General features: G+C 35.6%; 1 protein-coding gene across 7 annotated transcripts in view; it reads right to left on the reverse strand.

The window, feature by feature from the left end:
- pcdh15b (protocadherin-related 15b) overlaps positions 1 to 17,634 on the reverse strand; it is a 314,610-nt gene that overhangs the window by 167,171 nt on the left and 129,805 nt on the right. For 5 of the 7 annotated variants that reach the window (XM_088634838.1, XM_088634837.1, XM_088634843.1 and 2 more), the window contains 2 exons: positions 14,862 to 14,876; positions 14,464 to 14,529 (listed from right to left, as the gene is read on the reverse strand). In XM_088634838.1, the coding sequence (XP_088490964.1) occupies positions 14,464 to 14,529; positions 14,862 to 14,876 (81 nt within the window). The remainder of the gene's footprint in view (positions 1 to 14,463; positions 14,530 to 14,861; positions 14,877 to 17,634) is intronic. The other 2 variants (XM_088634840.1, XM_088634841.1) reach the window with 1 other exon arrangement.

Raw genomic sequence — 17,634 nt, forward strand, 5'->3', positions numbered from 1 at the left:
AGTGTCAATATGCCACTGTTAGTAAGAGTAAGTGGTGGTTAACCCCAGTGTCCTGGCTAAATTCTACTTTGGGCTTTCACTATCAGGCCTCCTTCATTTTCCACCTTAATTGAACTGGTGAAGCAATTTCTCGCTCCTCCACATGATCTACTGTGTAGTGGGGTTGCTGGAGCATAATGGCCACAGTGGTGAATGAAGTAGGTTCCCTCCTACAGTATGTGTGAAGTACTAAGGGGTCCTTTGGGATGAAAAGTGCTATAGAAATGCAAGTTATTATTATTAATTATAAAATGTGAAAGATTGAATTTGAAGTAGGGAAAGTATTTTTCAAAGTGTTCTTCAAATTCATTGAATGGAGGTTAGAAATTAAGTTGAAGTTTGCTACGGCGTGTCAGCATTGGGTGGATTATAATATTCTTATTTTCCCTGAGCTTCAAGCTGCTTGTATGATCCCTCACGTTTTGGTTCTCTGACCTCCAACTCTGTATATTTCCTTCATTTCCAATACTTATGATTAGATCAATATTCAATGTCCTTCTCTATGGAGCTGTAATTGATTGTAATTTGCCCATGTGCTTTAGTCTGCCCCTCCTTCACCTTTGATTTTGATAGTGCTGTCTTAGCACAAGGATAGCTTCAGACTGCCCCAGTTTTATCTGTCCACTAACCCTGTCTTAACCATTTATATTCCCACCCCGGTCCTCCATTAATGCAGCACAATGCCTCAATGAGACTCGACATGCAATTTGTAGCACACTCCAATTAACGACCCCCTTGCCCCCTCCCTCAACGGGCAGTAGTAATGTGTGAAATTCCACATCTCACTGCAACCACTTGGCAGGATTACATAAATACACAAGAGCACAAGCTAGCGAGCACACTACATAATGAGAAGATAATTTGTACTCAAAAGATGAGCAATAATCACAATGTCATCGGAACTGGCTCAAGTTTTTTTGTTAATGGATTTCCAGAAACACAAGATGAGGTCAAACCTCTCTGTGTTAGTGATTTAAAAGTCCTTACTGAATTTGTTTTTGTTACATGGTACAGTATATACCCTGACAAAATAACATAGAATTGTCCTTTTTAATAAAGTCTTTATGAACATTATTTAAATCATTTCATCTGAAGATTGTGCTTAATTACTAGAGAGTACTTCTTCAGGCTACACATGATATAAATCATGAATTTGCTAGGACAAGATAAGTATTAAGGAAATAACCTCCCAGTTTACTATGGACTTGATTTGCTTTCATTACCCAAGAAACAATGTGTTCAACATTGCCGTCTCACTATTTCTATTAGTACCCAAAGACAGCCCCTATCCCTTATCCCCAGATTGAAATCTCTTCAATCCGATTAAGTCTGTTTGGAGCTTGGGAAAAATGCATTAGCTTTCTCATAAAAACCAACAGTTTTCTCTTCTCGATAAAATCTAGTTTAAATGGTAAATTTATAAGTAGATTCTGGCATCTGTCAAACTGACCTTAGTCACGGTTTTTGATTAAATTAAACATGCTCCATTCTATTTGCAAAAGTCATGTTACTTAATAAATGGCATACAGCTGGGAACAAAGCATTCTGAGGCAAGCCCCAAATGTGACAACTATTATTCCCCAGAATAAATTATTGTCAAACTGACTGCCCCAACACACAGAAAAAAATCCACACATTAACAGAAATAAAATAAGCGTTGCATAATTTCCCATACTGTAGAACGATCCTGGATTGAAACAAAGGTTTCACATAACGGTTAATACCATTATACGGTAAGATAAACATTATTTTTTTTAAATACACTTAAACTAAATGACATCAAAGTTAAAACATATCATGTTATACTGTAAGAAGCCAAATTACAGAAGGCTTCAAAGGACAGAGAAGGATTGGAAAACATATTGTTGTACCAACGAATGTGATACATTCTACTGTACAGTATATGAAAATGTCAGTAATAATAACAATATAATGTCTATGATAATGTCAGATTCATAAAAGGCCACACAAATGTTCTATGCCTATATTTGTTTACCTTATTTGTTAAGGTACTGAGCAAACAGGTTTCAATTTTTTTTTCTCAGTGCACAAGGAATAAAGTATTGGAAGCATCTTCAAAGCTGTTTGTGTTGTCTTCATCACCATACTGTAACTTTACTAAGCCTGCTCAATTTAAATGATGCTGCTTGCACTTTCAGTCGTATTCTTGAATAGTCTTCAAGCTTCTCACTCCTATCACTCTTTTAGGAAGAAGGCACAATTTAGATGCAGGAAAAAAATATAACTCAGTGTGAGCTATAAAACAATTAAATTCCATGGTTGTTCACTTCTATCATGGCTGTCTGAATTTATTTTAAGGTTCCTTTGTTTGAATCTTGGATGGGTGGGGGGTGAGGTACAAAATACTGTATTATATTGTTTGCTCTGTTTTCTCAGCAGATTTAAAAATACAAAAAATAATTAAATGTATATGCTGGAGACATATACTGTATACAGTAATAACATATTAATTATAATGAACACATACTATGACTTATCCCTTAAAGCTATAAGAATGCTTATATCACAGTCCGTAATCAATCCTTGCTTTCTATTGTAATCTGAATTGCCAGCAGCAGACTAGCCCACAGCCAGCTTGAATTAGGTAGCCTTGCATAGGGTGGTCCATTTTTTTAGAAAGGAAACACATCTGTTCTCAAGTTTTCCCATTGCAGCTTAAAGGTAAACAACATTCACAAAGCTCTCAGTTGCTCTATTTATTAATGGTGTGTGGTGATGTTTACAATATCACTTATATGAGAAAGATACAATATGTTCATAGGTACAGACAGCAAAGTGGTCCACTCTGATTCAACTGTTGTAACTGTCAAAATCCAACAGTTACCATTGCACAAACTTTCAAAAGCCATATTTCTCCAAGTCCATATTTCCAGAAGCAACTCAATTAAATAGACAACAAGTGTCATGACATTAAAAAGAAAGAATTATGGGTTTTGTTTAATCACCTTTTTTAAATGGTTTTAAAACAAAAATCAGCATTCAACTAAAAAAGTATACGTTCCAGTCAAACAATCACTGACTGGGAAGTAGAAAAAAGTAGACCTGAGCAATCAGAAGATCAAGCACGTGGGGACAGAGGTGTTTTTGAAAAGCAGAACTACAAACTGAATAAATAGAGAAATTAAACCTGACTGGCTGGAGTAAATATAACCAATTTATAACTATTTGACACAAGAATAAATCTTACTAAGAATATTGATCCACAATGAAAACACAGCAATGTTTTGCATCACTAGCTTTTTAACACATAATGTTAAAATAGTGAGATGATGGGGCTATTGACTATTTGAGTAGTATTTTTCTGTGGGATAACAAAATATTGAGCTGATATCTGTTTAAGTTAAAAATGAGCACAATTGCCTAATTAAGAATCTTTAAAAAAAACATTCCAAGTAACACACGAACATCAGAAAAGAAGATCATCTAAGTGCTATCAGAATGATGGCAGGCAGCCTGACTTCAAGAGAATTATGCTCTGCTTAAATAATCAGCAGACCAGCCTAAAGAAATAAAAAAACTGGCTATGTGAGGGACTGGTGTGTATTGGAAGGCACAGGGTCACCGTACGGACACAGGAGTATCACATCCATCTAATCCATTTGTGTAATCATTTCCAGAGTGCAGTATTTACAGCTGGAAAATTTTGAGGACGAAATAACCAATGCATTAGCATAAAGATTTTAGGTCACTGTTTGTATGGAAATATTCTGCATGTTCAGAAGCCTTTCAGGAGTAACTCTCCTCTCAGGAGAGACAGCTGAGAGACACAATCACTCTGTTCTGTGGTCTAAAGAACATCCGAGGAGGCAGGAAGAGAGCAGATGAGTATTTTACTCACTGATGAGCAGTGCTTTGCTCATGACAAACCAGATGGTAGACAGCATGCATTGGGCATATCATGATGAGTTTTGTGTTGACTATTGCCTTGTGGGGTGGTGGAAGCGTGATGGCGTAGGAAGAGAGTCTTTGCTGCTGATTGAAGGCCAACTTACTACTTGATGAATTCCTTGAGTTAACCATTTTTCCATTCCTGCAAGCCAATGCAAAAGTGTCCATTTGTCAGCAGGACAAAACAAAAGTTATAGGCTTCGCAATGTATAACGTCTTCTCCTGCTATATTTTAAGTTGAATATCTGCAATACCAGCTCATCAATGCCATCAACAGGAGACGGCCTCAGCAGGGCCTGCCAGCTGGCAACATCTGCACAGAAAATGTGAGGCTACATCTCTGTTCAGAGATTCCTGCATTATTTTTTGTTTTTTGGTCACATTTTTGTTTTTTGTTTGCCTGCATTGCAATAGGCTTCATTGTTACATTTATTTTGTTTATTAGGATAGCAAATCAACTGTTCTCTTTCAAGGAAAACAACTCTCTGAACATTTACAATTAAAGTTATTACTCTGCTGGTGAAATGTGAAGCATTTTAGAAAATAACTTTATAAATATTACAAAACAAAATATTTTACAATAATATGATTAAAATAAAGCTAAGCTTTTATAATATAATTAATATGAAAGTGGTTTTGATGTAGAATGTTTTGAGAGTTCATGAAATAATTCTAGTAGTTCTCTTTTCAGATAAAACACAGAATATCTGTATTGTTCTTTCTTGAACTTGACCAAAAGTTATTATTCATACAGTATATTTGAAAGCTAAATAAAATGGCGGTGTTGATCAGTAGACACAATCAAATATATTTAACATTATATGTGAACACATCTTCTGATACTATTCCTTTAACCGTGGCATGTGATTTTTTTTTTCATGGAAGTATGATTCTTTTTCTACCAGTACAAATTTATTAAGGATTTGATACTTGAAAATGTATACTGTACACCAATAGGCATTGAATTTTCATAGCACTGAAAATGTTTATTTCTGTGCAGCAAAGAGCTCTTGGCCTTTCCTAGCATGACAACCAATGGAGCACAGAAAATACAGAATTGGATCAATTTTTTTTTTGTGAACAAATTTTTATTTTTCACTTTTCACCCAGCCATAACAAATGGAATACAGTTTCCAATCAAGGCCATGGGAAATAAAAGGAGATAGCACACAGTGCCTGGGAATCCTGGAGAAAGAAGATGTCTCAAACAAAAAGAGCTGGTGACAGTAACTAATCAGGAAAGAAATGTGAGGAATTGTATCCTTAATTAAAACACAATCAGTTTGCAGGCTCAGTTGATATGTGAACCAAACTTTCTTTTTTAGAGCAAGTGGGTTATAATAAAAACAGCTAAAGCTTTCTATAGTCACCATGATGAAGAAAAGCAAATACTGTAGGCATTATACTATTATCTCTGAACTAATGAACAAGGCCATTTCTCTCACAGATACATGAAATAACCTTCCTTCATGTAATGAACAATTTCAGCTGCCAGTCTCCAGTGACTTGTAAATAGACAAGGGCAACAATGGTTCTCTATCCTCATGTTCCCTTAGCTGTGCCCCTAAACCAATCACAGTTTGATACAGCTGTGCAGCACAGAATATACAGCAGTTGCGGCATAGAAAATTAAAGTTTTACATTTTTACTGATGTTTGGATATATGCACATACTGTACAGTACATCTTATATATAAAGCTCAACATCAGAAAAGTGCTTGGTTAATCAGCAGCATATTTAATTCATGAATGCAGACGGACAGGATTGAAAACAATATTTCCACATCTGTCTTTAGTGAAAAAATTAGGGCAAAATTACCAGATTTCTGGCTATGACGTTCTTATTTTTAAATTGTTTTAAAATTATATTTTAAATTTATCTTGAATATTTAGAGAGCACAAATATATCTTTACAGTATATTTTGGCCATTTGTGGGAAAATATCCACAATAATGGTCCCTACCATTGTTATTTTCATACAGTTGTTTTTAAATCTTCTGTATATTTTCTGACCGAGAGACTCCCCTGTGTAGACAGAAGCACTAAGTTGGTCACTTGGTCCCTCAATACCAACTCCCTAGCCAAGAAAGCACAGCAGCATCTCTATTTCCTGCGGCGACTGAGGAGGGCAAACCTTCTCCTGCCCATTCTTACCACTTTCTACAGAAGCACCATTGAGAGCACCTTGACCAGCTGCATCACTGTTTGGTTTGGGAATTGCAATGTTTCAGACCGCAAAACCCTGCAACAAATTGTGGAAACAGCTGAAAAGATCATTGGAGCCTCCCTACCTTCCATTTCTGGCACCTATCACAAACGCTGCTTACACATGGCCCCAGTATAGTAGATGACCCCTCCCTCCCTTCCCATAAACTCTTTGTCCTCCTACCATCTGGGAAAAGATATCGCAGTGTACGGGCTAGCTGCCCCAGACTCTCGAACAGCTTCTTCCTGCAGGCTGTCAGGCTTCTCAACACCCTGGAATCTACTTGCACCCACTCCAAATCCAGAAACAGGGTTTAAATCCACCCAGTGTGTTGTGTATATTGTATTATGTACTTGCCTTGTAATTTGTACTTTGCACTATGTGTATCCTGTCGACAATGTCTATGTCAGTGTTCTGTCTGTCCCGTCTGTACTTGCACCGTGGACCAGGAGAGCGATATTTCGTTCCACTGTATACAGTACTTGTATATGACTGGAATGACAAATAAACATGAACTTGAACTGATACAGACATTACCAGACGTGATTAAGGGAACCCTAGGATTTAAAAAGGAAGAAAACACACATGCATGTAATATTCATTTTTCTTTGCCACTAATTGAAAATTTTGATAAACACGACCACAGCATTGTTATTAATAAGTTTTACCCACTATATTGGTTTCTGATGGTAAACAAAAGTCATGAACTGCAGTGATGTTTAACAATATCAAGGGAATTTGGGAGCTGTGTCAGCATGCATCGACTGCAGAGAAACAGGTAAGGGTTCATTTAATGCTGAAAGGTAAACAAAAGAAACACTACTGTATGTTTCGGCTGTGGAGCCTTCTTCAGGTGACACCTCAAGAAGGCTATACACCCAAAACATACAGATGTATTGACCTTTACTTGTTCCTCTGCAACATAAAGGGAAGGACATTTTGTAACCTGAGGATGGAAACTAATGAGAAATAGATTATGTATCTCTCATTAGGCTAATGTTTCCTCATAAGTTCCTATTAAAATGTTTTACATCTGTCACCATAAAAGTATTCTGCAACAGACAGAACAGAAATTTCCCTTAATGAGATTCGATTTATATTTGTTACATTGGTTTGTTAATATCCTTTCCCAGGCAACACTGGGTACTTCAGTTAGAATTTATAAAAAATAATTTTAAATTCAGAGAAGCAGAATACTCATCCCTTAGCACAGAGATGCCAAAGTCTCATGACAATCAACCTAAAGTTAATTCTTTGCCAAGATCGCTGTCATTACCATTTCATTGTTTATGATGAACCAAATTATGTCAAGCAACAAAGCTTATTTAACAAGATGTCTTTTATGCTTCAATGGTGATTAATGTTTCTCTTTTCAATACAATTAACAGTAAGAATGACAACACTCATGTGATCCATAAAATAATAAACTCATTCAAAGGCTTTCAATATAGTATAATGTTTGATGTGACTAGTATGTCGGAACTAGTCAAGACTAGTAACTCATAGTATGAACTCTTGCTTCCTACAACCACATTTCATGTAATTCGATTTTCCCCTTGTTATTTTAGTGTACAGTAAGTAAGCCATTGGAGTTGTGGAAGGAAGTGTAAAAAGTAATTTTTTGTATTTCTTTGTAATTTCTCCATTGAAGAATAAGCTATAAGAAATTGATTCTCCTAAACTACCTTAGATGGTGGAGCAGTCAATAGAACAGCAGACACAGCTGGTGCAAATCGAAATTGAAGCTGTTAGTACACCAATTGCTGCGATAGGTGTAGATGTAAACGTTCTGATCTCAACTATTAAGCAGCTAGTCTCCAAACATGACTTGGACACAGGTGGAAAAAAAAAGATAACGTATACTGACGAGATAACAGAGCTGAAAATGTCTTCTCACTGCAAGGTTAATTGGGATATAAAGGCATCACACAAAGTTCATGGTGACCAGTCTTTAGGAGGCCACGTCATGGCTTGAATGTTTAATTTCAAACTATTTCTGCTACCCTGGCACACACTGGCTTTTGAAATAAAGCAGGACTGTTCTCCAGGCTGAGGGATCTGTGTTGTATTTGTACCTGGATCAGAATGCTCTTTTAAAATGTTTTACCTGTGAAAATGCTGTTTGTTGATTACAGATAGTGCCCTCAAAGCTTGTCATCAAACTCTAGGACCTGGGACTGAACACCTCCTGCTATAAAAGTCCACAGATGGTGAGGGTGGGCAACAACATATCCTCTACACTGACTCTAAACACTGGAGCCCCCCAAGGCTATGTACTTAGCCCTCTCCTCTACTCCTTATTTACCCATGATTGTGTGCCAGGCATAACTCAAACTCCATCATTACGTTTGTGGACGATACAACAGTCATTGGCCTGATCACAGATGGTGAGGAGTTTGTGTATAGGGAGGAGGTTGAAACCCTGGCAGCATGGTGCCAGGATAACAACCTGTCTCTGAACATCAGTAAGACTAAGGACATGATGGTGTATTATAGGAAACATCAGGGAGGAGGCCTCACACTTGTCTACATCAATGGGACTGCAGTGTAGAGGGTCAGCAGTTTTAAGTTCCTGGGAGTTAACATCACAGAGGACTTAACCTGGACCCACCACACCACCATCATGGTCAAAACAGCACGGCAGTGGCTATTCTATCTCAGCAGGCTAAAGAAGTTTGACATGCCATCACATATCCAGGCCAACTTCTACAGGTGCACTATTGAGAGTATCCTGACTGGCTGCATCACTGACTGGTATGGGAGCTGCTCCGTCCGGGATCGCAAAATACTGCAGAAGGTGGTGAAGTCAGAGCAGTTCATTACCTGCTGTGAGCTACCAAACATCCAGGATATCTACTCAGCTATACTGTATGTCTTAAGAAGGCCAGGTCTATTCTCAAGAACCCCAGTCATCCAAATCATAAACTGTTTTCTCTCCTACCGTCTGGTAAACGGTATCAAAGCATTCAGTCAAAGACCAAAAGATTACGGAACAGCTTTTACTTCCAGGCAATAGGACTGCTAAACAGCCAAGCTGCAGTCACCTTCAGCAACCACCCTAATGGTCTTTGTTAAATGGACAGGTTACATGGACATACAGTTTTCCATTGTATTTGACACACTGCATATTGCACTATTTGGACATAATGTATTGCATACACCCTAGATATGTAGCAGTTCTATTTATATTGAGTTTTATTTTCTTTTTAATTCAATTTGTATTGCACTATTATTCTGTAACCTTATTCTGTAACTTTTAATTTTGTGATTTTTATTTTTATTCCCCCTTGATGAGCTCGCAGAAAAGTCATTTCATTGCCAGCAATTACTGCTGCATGCTGTATTGTTGTGCAGTTGATGAATAAACTTTGATTGATTGATTGATAATACCCACCAACTGCCCAGCAAAAGTGTGCATTTGCAGGAGTGAGGAAATTATTCTCATTGTACCCTGAGGTGTTCAGTGTCTTGATGGCCAGCATCTGTTTATGTCAGCGGAAGATGCAAGGAGTTCAATAGCTCTCAAGTGTATTTTTCCAGGACCTATTTCTGACTGTGTGTGGGTAAGATCAGACCTGATTTTCTTTTGGTGTTGCACTTAATACTGGGGAGAGACTTTTGGTCATGTCATATCAAGCTGAGATCTCAGAGGTTTTTAAGTGTTTATTGTTTCATATAGAGTGACAAATGACATCCCTGCATTTATTTGGATAAATGATTAATTATGTTTTCACATGGCCTGTTTGAAAGGATATTTCATGCATCCAGGATATTTGTAGTTATCTTATTACTAATAATTTAGATCCTTGTTCCTACAGGGGGATTTTTTGCTTTGCTGTTTTTGACTATTGTAAGAGGGGGCATAATGTTGTATGGAAGGGGGAGTGATGAGGTCATGATGGGGATGATACTCTGTTATGGAGTAGGTCAGAGGAAATTATTCCTATCACTGTTATTATGTCTGTCTGTCCATTTAGGCTAAGCGACTATGGTGTATATCTATCCCCTCAGTTAGGCATTAGTTGTGATCTCTAATGACTAATGAATCCATATGCAAACTAAATTCTCCTACCGAGTGTGCTAGCTGTTTAAATGTGTGGCAAAGAAAAAATAGCTGCTGTGACACAGGTGTCTCATTTGAAACAATACAATGTTTGTAGATTTCATTGTAAGAACTATTACATACTGTAGCACTCTCCTCTTCTGTGGAGAAAAAGGGTCTTTTGATTGTATTAAGAAGGAATTTTCACACTTGTACAGTATATTGGGATCAAGGGTGTTCCAATAGGCTGGCTATTAGAAAACCTAATTTTTCAGGTAAAGAAGCTTTGGTCTCATCTTATGCCCCTGTAAAGTTTGAACTGTATGTTTTCAAACTGCTTGCCAAATTCCTGCAGGAACTTGCTGAGTTGTTATTGTTATGTGCAGATACGCATGTTGTCATGAATCACTGACAGATAGAAATCAAAGGAGACTAATGCCCAGAGTGGCATCTACAGCACTGAGAAATTGCGTGTCTCATCCGGGGTGTGGTAGATATATGGTGTGTATTTAACCTTTCAGCCAAACAGCCTACTTCTTTCTTGGCGTATTTCTTGGCTAAATAAGACAAACTGCATTTTTATCAGGTGGAAAATATCACAATGTCCTGGAAAACACAGTGCTCACTCTCTTATTTTCCTTAATTATTTTATAATAGTTCATAATTTAAAATAATTAACAAAATAATTATTTATAATACATTATACTTAACAATTAACAATACAATATAACCAAGAATATTTACATTATTATTTCTATTTATTCATCAAAATAATTATCAATATAATTTAAGAATATTATTAACACAATGATTGTCTTCTTGTTAACATATTTATTATTTTAATTAATGTTTAAGATAATTAATATAATTTTTATTCATTACAAATAATTAATACGATGATATTTTAATATATTTTTTCAGAATTATCTCCCTTACTTTCAAATCCTTTCAGATCCTTGCTTATCCCATCAGGGACATCTGGTTGGAAACTTGAATTGGTGGACGCAGTGATGGGGTTGGGGATGTGGTTATATGTTATTCTGTTTTGTTTTTATTTCTTTTTACATTTGATTACAAAATCAAAGCAACAACACCAAGAAAGCATACCTACATCAATTTTACTTGGATTTCCTCCAGAAGATCTTTGGTTAGTAGGAATTGGTTAACACGTCTACTGTATATCTAGCTTAAGTGCTAAGGCATTGAAACAAGGAAAAGCCAGACTAAATAGTCACCAGAGACCAATATCCCAATTAAATGACTGGATTAACGCAAATCCGGGAAAAAAACGAAACAGTGTGCATCCATAAGCTTATTAACAGAAGGCAAGAAGTGTTTATTAGTGTAAATAAAACACCCTGTTTTCTAAATAATCTTGAATGGAACATTAAAAGATGCCCCAACAAAAGCGAGAAAGGAAATTAAAAGAGGAGAGAAAAAATAAAAGAAAATAACATGGAAATAATCATAAAAAGGGATTTCTTTTCTGACTGCAATTGCATTCAATAAATGCATAATATGTCTTAATTATTTCTGGGAAATGTTGACATAGAATTAAATACAAGGAAAAATTCCCCATTAATGCAGCTTCAGTATCATATTCAAGACATATGAGAGGAACAATAAAATCTGGGAGATGGAGCTTCTAAGAGGAAAGGCAAATCTGTAACACTGAAAACCAGTGCTGTGCCAAAGGAGGTTCTAAAAATAAAGCAACAAATCCATACCTTCATTCACATGGTAATACATATCAAAGTAATAACAGGTTGTATAACTTCCTGCATTTTAATTTCTAGTTGATGAGGTAATGTATTTCTGGCAAATTGGAAAACAGGGAGCTGAACAAGTAGGCACCTTCTGCAGTCCGGTTGGATTAATAGAAGTAATAGCAGCCGGTGTTGCATTTACTAACACAACAGCTGCAGCCTTTCACATATTTTCACTACACAAAAAAACTAAATGGCTTTAAAGAAATGCAAATTAATATGGTTCATAAATATTAATCGCAGCTGCAGTGTATAATATGTATAGAGCCCATAGGAAATCTGAAAAAAATAACAATTTTAGCGAGAGATAGAAAAACAAAATATAAAGCAATTAAGTGAAGCAGAGTACAAAACAAAAATATCCATCTTCTGCTATTGCAAGTCATTAAACTACTTTAACCTATTATGAAAATATCTGCAGGGACTACAGTCCTGCTTATGCACCTGTTAATTGCAAGCACTACCTTTCCGAACACACAGATGTAGCTAAAACAGGAACAAGCATAGCAAGATAAGCCCATGAGTGCAGTATCATTACAGAATTGTGGACTGAATGTTTATTTGCAAGGGGAAATGCATGACTGCTAACCACCGCTCACACCTGTCAAATGCATCACTAATATTCAGCCACAATTACAGGTTTGGCCGATGCAAGCTGTTAATGTTTCTGAGTAAAACACCATTTCAATCCACAAAGGAAAAGTATCTATTTCATAATGGGCCCCCCTGCTGCTGTCCTACACTGAACACCATCTGTAATGTAGGAGCTTCCCTCTGTGCGTGAAGGACCATGGGAGACTCTGTGAAGATAGAACACCCTGCCACGCACACATGTAGAAGCATAGAGGAACATAAACAGAAAAGAGAAAATGCAGTGACAGGCTTCAGCATTATTTAATTAACACAACATTTAAGATTTAATTTCACTCTTCCTGGGTCTCAAGTTGGTTTTTAATATAGCCATACACTCTAATACATTTCTCCAACTGAGAAAAACAATAAGGCTCAATATTCAGACTTTTTGTTTTATATTATGCCCCTTTTCCTCATACAAAGACCATTCATAACTGCAAATTCTACTTCAAAACTATTTCGAGAAAGAGTGTATTGTCTCACTCAGTATATTTTAAAAGGTTCACAATTATTTGATTTTCAGTGGTTATATTCTTGTAAAATGTGATGCATACTAGACAATAACAAAAGTAAAAAATATACTAGGTTTTTTATAGTGCTTTACTGTAGGTACCACAAAGATTTGAACACTGATGATTCAGAGGAAATTCCCAATATCAATGCTAAGTAGCCATTAAAATGCATAATAGAAAATAAACACATTCTGTTATTGTAACCACTAGGCTATATTACATCCAATATAAAATATGCCAATATTTTAAGCATTTTTCAATATTTTGGAATGTAATTTTCTTATGAAACCATGATTGTTGTGTTGGATCTATACAGGTAATTGTGTTCAGGGTTACAGATGCAGACAACTTTTTTTCTAGAAATAGAATTCAGTTGTACCTATTATTTAGTGTATTATTTATTATTATTTAGTAGTTATTATTTGTCTCACAGGTCTACAGTATAGGACCACCGTATATTAAGTAAACACAAATACTATACAATGAAAACTACTGCAATCTAGGTATTGTGAATATAAACAATAGCTGCATAGGACACGGTGCCCCTCTCTTTGTTAAAAGCAGATAGGAAGGATTAATTTAAATGTAAACCACATTTACAGAGTTAGATTGTTACAAGGATGAAATCCCTCCATGTTCTCTCTGAATCTGAAGGCTCCGCTCTCAATATTTGGATTGGCGATCATACTGCATTCGAATCAAATGAAATCAAACTATCCTATTTATGGAAGCGAATTGCTGCCACCAAAAAAAAAATCTCGTAATTATCTAAATTACGACAGTTAACAGATTATTTTGTAATTACAAGATAGCAACGTTCATATGTGTACAGTATATGAACAACTAAATGCTAAATCCACAGTGCCAGCTAACCTATCGATAACTTAATGGTACTGTCATTGCAAATGTAACAGGTTGTTCAAACACACATATGATCGTTGCTATCTCGTAATGACGAGATAATCTGTTAACTCATAATTAAGTATCTCGTAATCACAAAATAATTCGATTTTTTTTTCCTTGGTGGCAACAATGTGCTTCTGTACCTATTCAACCAAGGAACATGAAAAATGAAACCTGAGTGGGACAATAGCAATCTGACATGCTTTTATTTCAGAGGTATGTTGATCTACTTATATTTCTATGTGAAAATAAACATACAGTATCTATCTTATTTATATTAAAAATAGGGAATAACAAAAACATTGTTGTGGATTAAAAAAGATTTTTCCCGAAAAGAATGGTGACAATTAACTTTACAGATATTGTTGTATTTTTTTTTCATCTTTTAGGCTAATTATCTTATTTCTCATATGAATTCAACACTTGTTAAAAATGCCAAGAAGGATGTACATACCATTTGGACTTTCTTCATCAATTGCTACAATTGTGGCTGGAGGTCCTGTCCTGGCAAGTTTACATTCTGAAAATAAAGGACAAAAGGTAAGTTATCTTGTGGTATAGTACAGTATTTAGGAAATAGGCACCATTATGAAAAATCAAGACTTCATATAAAGCACAGTACATTTCAACTATCAATCACTTCAAATAATATTACCACAGAAAGCTTGGATGCATGGGCCACCACATAACAAACGAAGACAGTTTAAAGCTGCTTTATTTACAACAACTGTTCAAACGTACAGTAAAAACACAAATAATAAGAGCTGAATGAATGGTAGGGTTAGTAGAGCAATACAGTTAATATAAATGTAGAAAAGAAAATGTTAGAAAAGGAAAGATTTACCATCTTACCCTCATACTGCCAATCTGGAGTCAAAGTTAGTGTCATCAGCAGAAAGCACATTGGAATGATGGAAGAAAAGAAAAGCATGAAATTGTTTCGTAAGGCTTGAAAGGTGATGCAGAAAGATAACTATTGGCATTAAAGGTAATAGGAAAATTTAAGAAATAAGAAAGCAGAATTGCATGCACAAATAAACTGTTTTTCATTACTGTCAACAATGTACTAGGATTTTGTAAGTGTGTATTATACATTCTTAATGATTTTTTTGTTGGCATGTGATGTTGAATGAATAAGAAACAGACTTTGTTAACAAATAACACCATCAAGGAGTGAGAAATACTCATTTCAAAGACAGTTAATGAACTTAAGCAACACAAAAACTATATATAGTCTGCTCCTTTCAACAAAAACACACATGTTCATGTAAGAAATCAATAGTACAAAGCATTAAATTGAAAATCTAGCATAATTACCCTATGCCTTCAGAACTTTAAGAAAAAGCTTTATTTTAACTTGTCCATTTCTAAGGACACAGATGTCCTTCAACTGTCATATAATTTGAAGAAAACTGAGTTTATCTTATTTGTTTAGTTTTTTCATTTGTGGCAACTGATTCCTTACTGGAAATTCACATATAGGATTCTGCATTCAAATATTTTTTTCATAAACTTTTGTTGCTATTTCAATGCTTCAGAACACATTAACCTAACTCTTTGCAAAAAATAAAGAATGGAGAATTTTAAAAATAAAAAAAGCTCTGCTATACAGCTCACCCGGAGTGAAATACTGTACATTATTATCTGTTTTGTGCTTTTACTTTCTCTAAGCAGACATCGTTTAATGCAGAGTGCAGAGATTGCATAGATTAATGCAGAGTGTATTCTGCCTATGCATGCTGACACAGCTACCTACTTGAACTACTATAATTTAAAGGTACTGTAATCAATGTCACTATTAAAACACATTAAGAAATGTTTAATTGAAATTTCCATAAACAGCACAAACGTAACACAATTGACTTAACAGACTTGAAAACTGATACTTGTGTGCATCACCTACCAACAGTTTAAAGCAGAATACAATATCAATATGTTGCTTCTAGTGTATTAATAAATTAATGATGAAGCTGTGCGTCAATTTGCATTAATTATTTATAAACTGACCCTGTGCAATGCTATGTCCATGAGTTAGTAATTACTGATGGTAGTATCGCCTTACATGACATTCAAAACATTGGCGATACTTAAGACGACTGTTGCTGGGGCTTCTTATTGACCATATGCTGCTGAAACATTCTTATGTAACTTAACAACTGTTGCCTCACAAATGAAACAGATAGTTTTACTGCCAGATGTACTGTATATGCACCTGAATCCTTTAGAAGTGATGCTTAGACGTATTGCTTAATTTCAGGACTAAGACAACAGCAAACGACTACCTGTACATCGAGTCAGACATGACTAAAACATCTTTTAAAAATGTAAACCAAAAAGTTCATATTTAAAGGTGAATCATGACACCAACCTGTCTATGATGGCACATGCTAACAGACCCAATATGTCAAAACACGTCTCTACCTGTAGAATCACTTTTAATAAAATTTTTAGAACTAATCTAGGTAAGCATAGCATACTGTATATATAGTACACAATTTCTGTAATTATAAACAACATTCAAATTACCTCTAATAAAACTTCAGGAAACACTTTATTAAAATAAATGATATTATTGAGATCAAATTGGTCAAATTGGAAGTACATCTAACTTCATTGGTTGTCTAAAGAATCATACCTGAGTGGAGATTTGTGCTCTACAGTCAGAGTGCATCACCTAACATAATACTTTTTTAATGTGAAAACACAAGAATGGAATTATTGACTTTTTTAAGTAGAAATAAATGCATGCATTAATTTCAAAAGATATGTTTTTTTCCACACATAATGCTGCTTTCCAAGAACATCCTTGATAGAGTCTCCATTTAAACACCACAGAGGTATGCTCACAGACTGTATACTAGTAGTCAGTGCTCCCAATTATTCTCCCAATCTCTTGCTGAAAACCCATTCTCATATTTTTCAAATGAAGTCTTCGAAGAAGAGCTACAGCTAAAAAAATAAGTACAATCATCTGACCTTTCTACAACAGTTACCTGAATGTCTAGTATAAACAAATTAAACTACTGTGTCAAAGTTCCAGTTAAGGCACAAAGCACCTTGTGAATACAGACTGCATTAGCCTGGAGGAATTATTAATCAGTCAAGATACAGTACCTCTCTGATTTCCAGGCTTGTTTGAGGCAGGTGTTGGCCCAATGCTTTCTCAATTTTATTTTTTGTCTTTTTAGGAAAAATAAAACAATACACATAGAAACCTCTAAATATTTCTGAGTAAAGTTTTTAGTTTTGTTTTGAAAATTTAGTTTGAATTAAACTACACCTAAAACATTAAATTGTAGTAGCTGTTCTATTGCCACTGTTTCCCCAAGGGATGTCACTAGAATATGATTTTAAACAAATTTAAGATAGAAACATTTTTTCCATTGCATACAGCACATATAACTTGTTTTCATTTAAACCATGTTCTCTGTATATAATGGATATACTGTATTTACATAAGGGCGGTGCGGTGGTTCTGTGGCTAAGGATCTGCACCTGTGACTGGAAGGTTGCCGGTTCAAATCCGGCGGCCGGCAGAGGAATCCTACTCCGTTGGGCCTCTGAGCAAGGCCCTTAACCCTAACTGCTCCAGGGGCGCCGTACAATGGCAGACCCTGCGCTCTGA

This window comes from Lepisosteus platostomus, chromosome 6 (genome assembly GCF_059453375.1).
Source record: "Lepisosteus platostomus isolate fLepPlt1 chromosome 6, fLepPlt1.hap1, whole genome shotgun sequence".
Taxonomy (NCBI): Eukaryota; Metazoa; Chordata; class Actinopteri; order Semionotiformes; family Lepisosteidae; genus Lepisosteus; species Lepisosteus platostomus.